This window comes from Theropithecus gelada, chromosome 18 (assembly GCF_003255815.1).
Source record: "Theropithecus gelada isolate Dixy chromosome 18, Tgel_1.0, whole genome shotgun sequence".
NCBI lineage: Eukaryota > Metazoa > Chordata > Mammalia > Primates > Cercopithecidae > Theropithecus > Theropithecus gelada.
Genome location: NC_037686.1, coordinates 7,908,571 through 7,922,792, shown reverse-complemented (window position 1 = coordinate 7,922,792; position 14,222 = coordinate 7,908,571). Strand labels below are relative to the sequence as shown.

The 14,222-nt window shown below is 37.9% G+C and overlaps 1 protein-coding gene across 3 annotated transcripts in view; it reads right to left on the bottom strand.

The window, feature by feature from the left end:
• EPB41L3 (erythrocyte membrane protein band 4.1 like 3) overlaps window positions 1-14,222 on the bottom strand; it is a 149,845-nt gene that overhangs the window by 81,371 nt on the left and 54,252 nt on the right. For all 3 annotated transcript variants that reach the window (XM_025365079.1, XM_025365081.1, XM_025365080.1), the window contains exon 3: window positions 4,637-4,834. In XM_025365079.1, the coding sequence (XP_025220864.1) occupies window positions 4,637-4,834 (198 nt within the window). The remainder of the gene's footprint in view (window positions 1-4,636; window positions 4,835-14,222) is intronic.

Below are 14,222 nucleotides of genomic sequence, written 5' to 3'. Positions count from 1 at the left end.
TGTGTGTGTGTGGTGTGTGTGTGGTGTGTGTGTGGTGTGTGTGTGTGTGTGTGGTGTGTGTGGTGTGTGTGGGGTGTGTGTGGGGTGTGTGTGGGTGTGTGTGGTGTGTGTGTGGTGTGTGTGTGTGGTGTATGTGTGTGTGTGGTGTGTGTGTGGTGTGTGGCGTGTGTGTGTGTGTGGTGTGTGTGTGTGGTGTGTGTGTGGTGTGTGTGTGTGTGTGTGTGTGTGTGTTGCCAGGGAGTCTTTTACAGGTGACTATAAATTCTCATGTTACCATCATGGCAGACTTGAGCCTTAATGATTTTCAGTTGATGTGATGAAGGCATTCAATATGCCATGGAGAAAAACATCACAATTTTATGAAAATAAAATGTTCTTTTTGATGCCTTATTAAATGCAAAAAAAAGTTTCATCTGTTATCATCGCCTTCATTCTTTTTTTTTTTTTTTTTTTTTTTTTGAGACGGAGTCTCGCGCTGTGTCACCCAGGCTGGAGTGCAGTGGCGCGATCTCGGCTCACTGCAAGCTCCGCCTCCCAGGTTCACGCCATTCTCCTGCCTCAGCCTCCGAGTAGCTGGGACTACAGGCGCCCGCCACCACGCCCGGCTAGTTTTTTGTATTTTTAGTAGAGACGGGGTTTCACCATGTTAACCAGGATGGTCTCGATCTCCTGACCTCATGATCCACCCGCCTCGGCCTCCCAAAGTGCTGGGATTACAGGCTCGAGCCACCGCGCCCGGCCCATTCTTAATTCATCTATAACTCCACATACTGGAGAGAGGGATTGGGGAAACAATTCCGCCTCTTTCAGTCTGGTTTCTTTGTGTCTGTATGGCTCTTCTGTCCATCAGTGGCAGTAGGAAGGGGCACTGGATGTGGTATGGTCTGAGGCAGCATCTGAGGAACCAGTGGCTTCCATAATCGCACCTACAGTTTCTACAGGAACCCTCCCCATGGTAGTGCATATGTCATCACAAGGTTGACAGCGATCGTTAAAGACATTATTTTCCTGTTAACTTACAATCTGACTTTCTGTAACTTCTACCTTAGTTTTGCTTTTTATACATAAAAGTTACAATAACCCTTCAGTCTCCACCTTTCCAAGTAACTGAGAATAGCTTTCCTGTCCTCCACACCAATCTTTATTTTTCCCATATTTAACACATCCTATTTCTCTAACCATTCCTCATATGAAAGTTTCCAGATCATTCACCATCCTATAATTCTCGCTGATTAAGCTCAAGTCAAAGTCCACTGTTCGTATTATTATTACCAAACACAGACCATTACGAATATGCTACATCCCAGAAAGTGTTCAAATAAATTATTTGCTTTAATCTTCTCAATGATGCCTTTCAAGGCAAGTATTTTCACCCTTATCTTTCTGTTGAGGAAACCTAGGTTCAGAAACTTTAAGGAAGTTCCTTGAAACCACACGGGTTACCAACAGCCCTCCCCAGTCTGGTGGCTTCAGAGCATTTATCGCATGTGATTGAAACTTAGCCCTGCAGGCAGGATCTGTGCAACGCAGGGAACAGGATGGCTCGCTGCCTTCTGAAAACCGAACACTACGCTTCCACGGAACAGCCTGTGATTACAAAATGCTTTTGACAACTGTAACACACTGTTGGTTCACGATGAGCTTGTAATGAACTCAAAGCTAAAGATGAGTTTTACCCAAACTGTTACCAAGTCTGACTGCCCCTCTCGCAAACACATTTCCATTTTGTACTTGATCCCTTTTATCAGAGTAAAGTTTTACCCCCACTCCTGCTAAATGTTAGTTTTCCTGCTTTGCTTCAGTGTCCCACACTGTCCATTTCATAATAAAACTGGATTCTGACACTTGAGGCATCAACCTCTTTAAATAAGCAATGTAGGCCGGGCGCGGTGGCTCAAGCCTGTAATCCCAGCACTTTGGGAGGCCGAGACGGGCGGATCACGAGGTCACAAGATCGAGACCATCCTGGCTAACACGGTGAAACCCCGTCTCTACTAAAAAATACAAAAATCTAGCCGGGCGAGCTGGCGGGCGCCTGTAGTCCCAGCTACTTGGGAGGCTGAGGCAGGAGAATGGCGTGAACCCGGGAGGCAGAGCTTGCAGTGAGCTGAGATCCGGCCACTGCACTCCAGCCTGGGCGACAGAGCAAGACTCCGTCTCAAAAAAAAAAAAAAAAAAGCAATGTAGGCTTTAAAGCTCTATATTGCTTAAAAAATAATTGTTCAGCTGTGTTTCTGTGCTTTCATCAAGTCTTTGATACAGACTCAGTTTCAAGGAGAGCCAACACCGAAGCACACCTTCCCTGGACAATGCTTTCCCTTCTCTGTTTACCTAGTATGCCCCGTGTGTGGCTCACCAGCCAAACTTTACTTTCCATTGTTTCTTTCTATCAAAACACAAGAGCCATTGTAACATGTTTTTTGTTTGTTTGTTTGTTTTTTTAACTAGCACCTCATTGCCTCCTTGAGAATCACTCTGCTTGATTTACAATTCATTTTTCTTATTCAACCAATCGGTTACAAATTAATCCATGAACTTTACCGTGTCCAAATTTCTCCATCTTCTTCACAAAGATGTCAGTCATGAACACGTATTTTCTGATATCAATGTCTGTGGTGAAACTGAAAAAATTCTACCAGCAAAAGTTTTTATATCCCAGAAAAAAAGTTACTCTTAAGAATCTGTCAAATGTATAAAAATAATTTATTATAGAGGAAAATTACTGGCCAAGTTTGCTGTGCCACTCAAAATGTTCACAGTGACATTAAAAGAAAGGTAAATATAAAATAAAAAATTTGTAACCACAGTGATTATCTATAATGAATCTGAAGCACAGACATAAATTAAATTTGACAAAATGTTCGATACTACTTGTGCCTCGGTCAACCCGAAGGCATTATCCTCTCTATGTGAAACACTATAAACGTTCTTCTAGACTCTTGAAGACTCTGATAGCCAGGACTCGAAGATGGCCAGTTTACTCTATTCATTCCATTATGTAAATGCAATCAATAGAAAAACTCTCCTCAAAGTTAAGAGGAAAAGTTTCTCTTGACTTGGATCAATTTTTCCAGAAAATGCATCTACACTGAAAAAATACAGTATCTCTCAAGGTTATAAAAGTCCTGTAAGTTTCACAGTAAAACTCAGTTAGAAGTATATTACTGGAGCTGCCTGTTTCCAGGGTACATATCTGGATGAGGAATTGGACACGTTGGTCTAAGAAATTAAACAAAATCAAAGCCAGAAAAAGGCAAGAAATAGTTTTGTGCACGGTCCTTGGGGATTCCTGCAACGGCCCATCAATGTTTATAAGGATACAGGATGACTAAATTTTCTATAAATTGGTATACAACAGACTAAATAATTTTTGATGTAGGACTTTATTTTCAAAAACCATATAGATTTTTTCTATGTTCCTGCAATCTGTAACAATTTAGTAACCCACCTCTCATCCTCATCCTAAATGAATTCAACGTGAAATGGATTTGAATCTTCTGTTCCAAGAAAAATACTGGGTGCATGAGTGCATTTTACAAAACATAACAGGAATTATATGGGAGTTGGGAGACAGAGGAAGCAGAGTAAATGGGAACATGGGAAATAAGATGGGCTTGGTATTAGCTGTCATGAGGGACGAGAAGAGAAATATGTGAGGACACACACATGTGCACTGACTGTGCTGCCTGGGACAGAGTCTCAGCACAAGCCTGAGGAAAGGGTGGACTTTGAAAGCATGGTGGAATGAGAGGGTAGAGGGGCTGGCTTGGAGATGTGTGTGATACCCTCCCCTCTTTATGACAAGGGCAGGAGCTGGAGGCAGGAAGAATGAGCTCTTTGAATGAAGACATCACATCTGAAATGGAATCACCTTGCTAAAAGTACAAGCCACTCCATCTTGGTGCACACACAGACCTGCTCCTAGAGCCTGAATTCATGCCCTGTGTGAATTCTCCCTTATACTCAGAGAACTCAACAATCAGCCATCTCTGCAGCTCCAGACAGGTTGTGTTCTCATCTGCTAATTTGGTCTTGACAAACATCTCTGACAAAAGGCATTCAACTGCCATTTCTCTGAGAGGAATCTGTTTTCCTTACAAAGAAGAACAAAGAGTATACCCTTTTACACTGAAACTGCAATGCCCACCACAATGTGCATTTTAAAAATTACTCATTCGCCAAGCAAGAGAAGGTCATGGACGTTTTCGAATTATCCCACCACCCCTATGTACAGAATTTGTAAGCTTTCCACCAAGTAACAAACGACACGGCCATAAATTATGCAAAAAAAGGATAAAATTCATGTAAATAATAGCTCACAGCCGGGATATTAAAGTCTGTTTTTAAAGCCTTCAAATGTTTTTTTTTTTTTTTTTGTTCCTACCATATTGTTGGAGATTTTATCTTTTAAAAAATATACGATCACATTTTACTTTTGATTGTAACATTTTGGGACATTATACATATTTTTAATCTGATCCCCTGTTAGAGACTAGGAAATAATTTTATATTTAGAGACTGGGTTTGAGTCATTTCCCAGAGTCCTAGAGAAATAAAGAGGCATCTTGTATATTTTATACCAACATTCCCCAGCTCTCAATATCTAGGACAAAAAAGTCTTAAGACACACACTTACCTCTACATCACAGGTATATTCTGATCCATCTAGAAGTATCACTTTGCACTGCATGCTTTTAGGCTTTTTGGCAATCTTTAATGGAGACCGAGAGAGTTTACTGCTAGATGATTTCTGAGAAAGTTTATCGTCTTCTAATTGCTGATATTCGAGCTGTTTCGCAGCCCTGGCAGCAAACTCCTGTTCCTTGTCAGTGACCTGTGAAGAGCAAACAATCAACAGTTTTCATTGCAAGATGGGAAATAAATATTGCATTGCTCATGCAATAGCACAAAACTGCTTTCTATTTCATAGAGGAGAGATACTGAATTAGGATATTAGGACTAGATATAAATATACAGATATTTATAATATTTGCCTAAATACTGTTTGCCATTTAAATGTATTAATAAGGCCTTATTTCATTTTAACTCCAGGATTTACTTTAGAACCACTGAGTTAGCAAATGCTATCAAGATTTCAATAAGCAAACAATGAATACTTGACTCTTGACTTTTTAAAAAGGATAGGATAGTACAGGCCTTTAAAATGTACTGTTTAGATTTCATCTTATATGTTCTATTTTTTCAATTCACCAGATCCTTCTATACTCCACAACTTGTTATATAACTGCCTCATCCCTACATATACTAGATATCTGATAAACTCTAAGGCTTGGAGAGCTTCAAGTATTAATCTTTTCAGTATTAACTTTTATAACTGTTAAAATGTTTAATTTAGCTCTCAATCAATTCAATGAAGTCAGCAGAACTGAAATTCATCACAAAGTAATCCCCTATGTCTGCTTCCCTTCACTGTAACGAGCCAGTGTAAGAACATATCACATCTGTCCAATAGCTTTAATCTGCTTTCAAACCATAACAGACTAGTCCAGGCTAGATACAAAACTGCAGAGGACATCTTAAGTAACAGTAACATTCTCCCGTAAACCAATCTCTTTGGAAATGTGCACACAGATCTCCAACTATTCTCTCTGTACATCCATCTTCTACCTATTAAATGGCCACCAATGGTAGTACTGCAAATTCAATCCTTGGGCCATGCCACCACTGTCACTAGTCTGCAAATATATGCTGACAGTCCAAAGGAAGATATGTACCAAAATTCTGTTTAGGGCTTTGAAATAAGCGTGGAATTTCCCCTCCCATGAACATACTATCAGCCTGGTGCTAAAAATTCATGGGCTCAAAAGGTAAAGACAGTATTGATGGTTTATCATCTTAACTTTTCTATTAGACTTTACATTTTTATAACACTAATATAATTACAAAGGTATTTGGGTATATTTATTTTGGGTTTTAGGTACAGATTTCTGCTTTATCGTCATTTTCTATCTTGTTTTCCACCCAAAAGATTGCTAATATACTCCTCTCCTCCACTTCTATCTTGCCCAGGATTTCAAGGCAAAGTCTTGAGAACTCCTTAAGAATTGAAAGAGACCAATCTGCTGAGCTTATGAAAAGAAAGCAACAAAAAACTGAATAACCAATTCTAAAGGCCAAAATAGTTGAGAAGGCAAGTTTTAGCTAAAAAAAAAAAAAAAAAAAAAAAAGTAAACTAAAGAAAATCTGCTCTGGCAACCCAGTCCTACTTATTTAACCATTGTCTTTCTATAGCAAAGCATTAAAATAGTAAGTGCAAGAAAATCATAAAATTGTCATTAATTTTAGCCTTGAGGTAATTTACAGAGTTTGATTACTGTGGTATTGTATTATCAACAACAATAACACATTCGTTAAGTGCTTTATAACTTACACAAATTTTGTACATTTAAGTTTTATTTTTGTCTCTTCATAGGCAAAGGTCATTAGAAGCTATTAATACATTTTTATTTAGATTTTACCTGAAATCAACATTTTCTATGTAACAGGGAAGACAAAATTTCACTTTTCCTTTACTAAAATAAAAATATCTGTATGAGAATAAGCTTCTGGGTTACTTTAAATGTCAATTCCAGAGGCATCTTAAGGCGTCAACATTCAAAGGATAGGCATTGTTTCTGGGAACACCGGAAACATGAACCCGTGACTGAGGCCTTTACATATTTTTTTAAAAACTTTAAGAACTTAAAAATAGCAGACTAAGTACCTCAAATGAAATGTCAATCATAGTCACATGATGTGTTCTAATTTTAAATATCGGATTTTAGCAAATCCTCAATCTCTTTTAATCCTCACAGTAGCTCTATGGTATGGGTATTATTACCCTCATTTGCATATAAGGAAAGCGAGACATGGGGAGTCTAAGAAATTTTCTTGAGGCATAAATTCAATGGATTTGAATGGAATTCAAAATCCAGCCAAACCCATGTTCTAATCATCACTATGTACCAAAATCAGCTTCATTTTACCTCCAACAGTTAGCTTCCTAGTCTGAATAACAGAATTTTGTGGAAGAATCTCAGAAACTATCTTTTCTGAACTCTTCATTTTGTAGATGAAGCTGAGGCTTGGGGACTTGCATGAGTTCTCTGAAGATGGTAAAACAATGACTAGAAGAGACAAGACTCCAAGGTCTCTGCCTTTTGCAGCCAGTCATCTCTCCTTTTAGTGTCATTTCTCTTGTTTTGTATCTGACTACAGAAGATAAAGAAAGTCCATTTCATCATGTCTAGGTATAGATATTCATACTTTTCTATAACTATCTGCCATTTTCATGTTATTTCATTTCAGAGTAAAAAGGAAAGAATGAAGAAAAGGCAAACATTTACTTCAGTAATTTTAAATGTTTGAAGATTAAAAAAACAAAATAGACAAAAAGAAAGCCAAACACTACCATCATCATTCCTCCACAAAAAGAAAAGGTAAAAGTAAACCGTGATGGCTACCACAGTTTCTAAGGTTTGTCTACTAAGCTGGGATGGGATCTCCCTGCTCTCCATCACAAAGCATCTGAGATCAGACAGAGCAGCTATTTATAAAGTGAAAACAATTGTTATTATTGATATAGTTTAAAGCAGAACTTGCGACATTCATTTTAAAATGGTGGCACAGAAGCGCGCTGGTTTCCCTCCTCCCATTCCTCCGCAGAAAACCTAAACCAAATATACAGCACAAGATTTTCACCAGCAACAACCCAGAACTCAAACATGAGGACAAGACAGATCCTGAGGCCACGGGGAAGTGGGAAAACTCCATGCAGATGGAAGAAGAACTGGACTTCCACAGTCATGATGCCCCGCCCCCCGATTCTGCCCGGCAATAAAAGTGCAGAAAATCCTCCCCCAACTCGTGGAAAAGTGATACTGGAAAAGTGAGACTGAGGTGGTCGACCAGCTTTCTCACCTTCCTGGGATTCCTTGCAGGAGACCTGCCCTTGCCTTAACCCATGGGAAGGAAGTGATGTGACTGCCTGAAGAGAGAAATATCCCCGAGAACACGCAGAGAAAAAGTTGGGAGATGGGACCACCAGCCCTAGTCCTGGACACTCTGCTCTGTAACTTGGCCAAAGAAGACACCGAATCACAGCGGCTGTTCAGCAGCACCACGCTGGAGAAGGCACATTCCACAGATCCCTTGGGCACAAACTCCTAGTCAGCCATCTCACACTGCCAGGAGAATCCCTTTGGGACTTCCCTCATTCAGAACAAGCAGCACTCCCATCGCTTACTAGAGCCAAGGCAAACCTCGGTTTTAAGGTCACCTAGGGCCAAAGCGGTGGCAGAGGCTGAGCGGTAAAAAATTTCTAAGCAAACATATCCAATAAAAAACAAAACAAGACAGACAGAGAAAACTGGAATTAAAAACTAATCCTTCCATACAAAGACACAGACACCCACCCACAAGAAACAACAGCAAACAGGAAACTATGACCTCCCCAAAAAGACAAGGGAAAAATCCAACCCTACAAGATGGCGATTTATGAGCTAAGAATTCAAAATACCAATTTTAAGGAAACTCATGAGCTCAAGATAAAAATGAAAAGCAATTCACAAATGTATCAGATATATTTGATAAAGAGATTGAAATACTTTTAAGAAATCAAACAGAAATCTCAGAACTGAGAAATACATTTGGTAAACTGAAGAACTCATTAGAGGCTCTTAGCAGACTGAACAAAGCAGAGGAGAGATTCAGTGAGCTCAAAGACCAGCTATTTGAAAAGACACAGAGAAGAAAGAAAAAAGAACAAAAAAGAACAAAGACTGCATACAAGATACAGAAAATTACCTCAAAAGACCTAACCTAAGAATTATTGGTATTCAAGATGCAGCTGAGCAAGAGCGAAGGGTAGACAACATATTCAAAGAAATAATCACAGAAAACTTTCCAAACCCGCAAAAGATATAAATATTCAAGTACAGGAAAGTCCGAGAACATCACACAGATTCAACCTAAATAAGAATACCACAAAGCACTCTCAAAGCTCAAGAACAAAGACAGAATCCTAAAAGCAGCAAGAGAAAAAGAAACAAACAACATGTGAAGGAGCTCCAAATTGCCTGGTAACAGAGTTCTCAAAGAAAACCCACACAGGCCAGGAAAGAGTTGAATGACCTCTTTAAACTGCTCAGAGAAAAAACTGCCATCTAAGAATATAGAATCCAGCAAAATTATCATTCAAATACAAAGGAGAGATCAAATCTTTCCCAAAAGAACAAAAGTAGAGAGAATTCACCACCAGCAGACCCATCTTAAAAGAAATGCTAAAGAGAATTCTTCAATCTGAAATAAAAAACCACTAATGCGCAAAAAATAAAAATAAAAAACAACCTTTCAATGTCTCAAACTCAGTGGTAAAATCAAGTACATAGATAAACCCAGAATACTCTCTTACTGTAATTACTGTACAATGTAGTACTACTACTACCACAATCATAACTCTAGTATGAAGCCCAAAAGACAACCTATCAAAAACAGTAATATCTACAGCAAATTGTGAAGAGATACGTAATATTAAAATATGCAAATTAGGACAACTAAGTCAAAATGTAATGGGGATGGAGTTAAAGTGTAGAACTGGTGTGTGTGTGTTGGTGGGTGGGTGTGTGCGCACATGCATGTGTGTATGTGCGGGTTTTTTTGGCCTTTGTTTCTGTTTTTAAATTTGTGATCTAAGATAAGCTGTCATCTGTTTAAAATAACTTGCTATGTCTATAATATGTTTTTGGTAAGCCTCATGGTAACCACAACACAAAAACCTATAATAGATCCACTAAAAATAAAAAGCAACATATTAAAACACACTACCAGAGAAAATCACTTAACCACAAAGGAAAATCATGTAAAAAAGAACAAGAGGAGTCTCAACCAGAAACAGGCAGCAAAACAGCCGTAATAAGTCTTTATCAATAACACTGAATGTAAATGGCCTCAATTCTCCAATTAAAAGGCCTAAAGTAAGTAAATGGATATAAAAACAAGAACCAACTATGTTACCTTCAAGAAATTCACTTTACCCACAAGGCTGAAAGTAAAAAGGTGGAAAAAACATTCTATACAACTAGAAGCCAAAAAAAGAGCAGATGTAGCTATACTTACACTAGAGAGACTATAAATCTAAGACTAAAATGAGAAAAAGCAGGTCACTAACATAATGATAAAGGGGACAATTCAGCAAGAGGATACAATAATTGTAAATGTCTATGCACCTAACACCAGAGTTCCCAAGTATATAAAACATTTACAAATCTAAAGGGAGAAACAGACTGCAGTACAATAATGGTAGGGGACTTCAATACTCCACTCTCAGTAGTGGACAGAACATCCAGACAGAAAATCAACAAAGAAACAGTGGAGTTAAACTATGCACTAGATCTAACAGGCCTAACCAACATTTACACAACATTTCACTCAACTGCTGCAGAATACATTCGTTTCATCAGAATACGGAACATTGTCCAGAACAGACCATGTCTTAGGCTATAAAACAAGTCCAAACAAACTTAAAAAAAAAAAAAAAAAGCCAGAAAAAAAAATCATATCAAGTATCTTTCCTGACCACAATGGAGTAAAACTAGAAATCAGTAAGAGGAACCTCAGAAAATACACAAACACATGGAAATTAAACAACATGCCCTGAATGACCAATAAGTCAGTGAAGAAACTAAGAAGTAAATTAAAAAATTCTTGAAACACAAGTGAAAATGGAAATACAAGACAAAAAAATCTGTGTGATGTAACAAAAACAGTACTAAGAGGGAAGTGGAGAGCAATAAATGTCTATATCAAAAAAGTAAATAGCCTTCAAATAAATAACTCAATGATGCACCTCAAGGAACTAGAAAAGCAGGAATGAATCAAACCCAAAATTAGAAGAAAAAGAAACGATGATGATCAGAGCAGAAATAAATGAAACAGAGACCAAAAAAAATACAGAAGATCAACAAAGCAATGAGGTGAGTTTTTGAACAGATAAACAAAATCGACAAACCTTTAGCTAGACTAAGAAAAAGAGAGAAGATCCAAATAAATAGAATCAGACATGAAAAAGGAGACATAGCAACTGGGACCTAAGAAATATGAAGACTCATTAGCGACTATTATGAACAACTATATGGCAACAGATTGGAAAACCCAGAAGAAATGGATAAATTTCTAGACACATACAACCCACCAAGAAAGAAATATGAAGAAACAGAAAACCTCAACAAAATAGTCATGAGTAATGAGATCAAAGCTATAATAAAAAGTCTTCTATCAAAAAAAGTCCAGGACCTGAAGGCTTCACTTGAATTCTGTCAAACATGTAAAGAAAACTAATACTGATCCTACTCAAACTCTTCAAAAAAAAAAAAAAAAAAAAACTGAAGAGGAGGGAATACTTCCAAACTCATGCTACAAGGCCAATATTACTCTGATACCAAAAGCAGACAAAGTGACAACAGAAACAAAAACTACACGCCAATATCACTGATGAACATTGATGCAAAAATCCTCAGTGAAATACCAGCAAACCGAATTCAACAACACATTAAAAAGGGGACTGAAAAGATCGTTCACCATGATTAAATGTGATTCATCCTAGGGATGCAGATGGTTCAACATACGCAAATCAATCAACATGATATATCACACGAACCAAATCAAGAACAAAAACCATGATTATTTCAACAGACTCCAAAAAGCATCTGATATTCAACATGCCTTTATGATTAAAAATCCTCATCAAAATCAGTATAGAAGGAACATACCCTGAAATAATACATGCCATATATGAAAAACCCACATTAGCATTGTGCTGAATTGTGAAAAACTGAAGGCCTTTCCTCTAAGGACCAGAACAAGTAAAGGATGCCCACTTTCAGTATTATACAACATAATACTGGAAGTCCTGGCTGGGGCAATTGGGTAAAAGAAAGAAAGAGCATCCAAATTGAAAAGGAAGAAGTCAACTTAGCCTTGTTCACAGATGACATAATCTTATACCTAGAAAAACCTAGACTCCACCAAAAAACTGTGAGAACTGATAGATGAATTCAGTGAAATTGCAGAATTTATCAACATACAAAAATCAGCAGTGTTTAAACTTGCCAATGGTGAACTATCTGAAAAAGAAATCAAGAAGCAATCCTATTTACAACAGCTACAAAACATAAAATACCTAGGAAGCAATCTAACCAAAGAAGTGAAAGATTGATGTAAGGAAAACTATAAAACTCTGATGAAAAAAATTGAAGACAATACAAAAAATGGAAGGATATTCCATGCTCATGGATTAGAAGACTTAATACTGTTAAAATGGCAATACTACCCAAAGCAATTTACAAATTCAATGGAATCCCTAACAAAATACCTATGACACTCTTCACAGAATTAGAAAAAATGTCCTCAAATTTACATGGAACTACAAAAGACCCCGAATAGCCAAACTCATCCTGACTAAAAAGAACAAAGCTGGAGGCATCACACTACCTGACTTCAAAATTTACTACAAAGCTATAATAACCAAAACAGCATGGTACTGGCATAAAAGTAGACACATAAACAATGGAACAGAATAGAGGATCCAGATATAAATCCACATATACAGCCAACTCATCTTTGACAAAGGTGCCAAGAACATTCAATGGGGAACAGTCTTTTCAGTAAAGGGTGTAGGGAAAACTGGATAACTATATGAGACCAATGAAATTAGACCCGTATTTCTCACCATCCACAGAAATCAAATCAAAATGGATTAAAGACTTAAAAATGTAAGACCTGTAACTATGAAACCACCAGAAGAAAACACTGGGGAAATGCTCCAGGAGATTGGTCTGAGCAAAGTTTTTTTGTGTATAAGACCTCCAAAGCATCAATCAAAACCAAAATAGACAAATGGGATTACATCCAGCCAAAAAAACTTCGGCACAGCAAAGGAAAAAATTAACAAAGAGCCTACAGGATAGGAGAAAAAAATTGCAAAGTGTCTACCTGACAAGGTATTATTAACCACAATATCTAAGGAACTCAAACAACTCAATAGTTAGAGAAAATAAAAATGGACAAAAGATCTGCACAGATAGTTCTCAAAAGACGACATACAAATGGCCAATAGGTATATGAAAAAAATGCTCACTGTCACTAACTAATCACAAATTAATCACAAATCAAGACTACAACTGAGATATCATCTCACCCCAGTTAAAACAGCATATGTCAAAGAGACAGGCAGTAATAGATGCTGGCAAGGATGTGGGGAAAGGAGAATCCTCATAAGCTGTTGGTAGAAATGTAAATTAGTACAGCCACTGTGAAAAACAGTATGGAGGTTCCTCAAAAACTAAAATAGAACTATCATATGATCCAGCAATTCCATCACTGGATATACGTCCGAAAGAAAGGAAATCGATATATAGAAAAGCCATCTGCACTCCAGTGTTTACTGCAGCACCATTCACAGCAGCCAAAATATGAAATCAACCTAAATGCCCATCAACAGGAGAATGAATTTTTTATCAAGTGGTATATATACACAATGGAATATTATTCAGCCAGAAAAAAGGAATGAAATCTTGTCATCTGCACCCACACGGATGGAACTAGAGGCTGTTATGTTAAGTGAAACAAGCCAAGCACCAAAAGACAAATACTGCATCTTCTCACTCATATGTGGGGGCTAAAACGGGATCTCATGAAGATGGGGAGTAGCGGTGACTATCTGAGACTGGGAAGGATAGGGTGAAGGGTAGGGAGGAGGAGTGATGAAAGGAATTTTTTAAAAATATAAATATATATAATATAAAATGCATATTTTATATAAATATATAAATGTACTTATTATCACTAAACTGTACACTTAAAAAAGATGGTAAGTTTTGTATGTATATTTTACCACAAAAAAAAATTTTTTTTTGAGACAGAGTCTTGCTCTGTCGCCCAGTCTGGAGTGCAGTGGTGTAATGTCAGCTCACTGAAACCTCTATCTCCCGGGTTCAAGTGATTCTCGTGCCTCAGCCTCCCAAATAGCTGGGATTACAGACGTGCGCCACCACTCAGCTAACTTTTGTATTTTTAGTAGAGACAGGGTTTCACCATGTTGGTCAGGCTGTCCCAAACTCCTGATCTCAGGTGATCCGCCCTCCTCGGCCTCCCAAAAGTCCTGGGATTACAGGCGTGAGCCACTGTGCCTGGCCTCAAATTTTTAGTAAGTATAAAATTGGGAA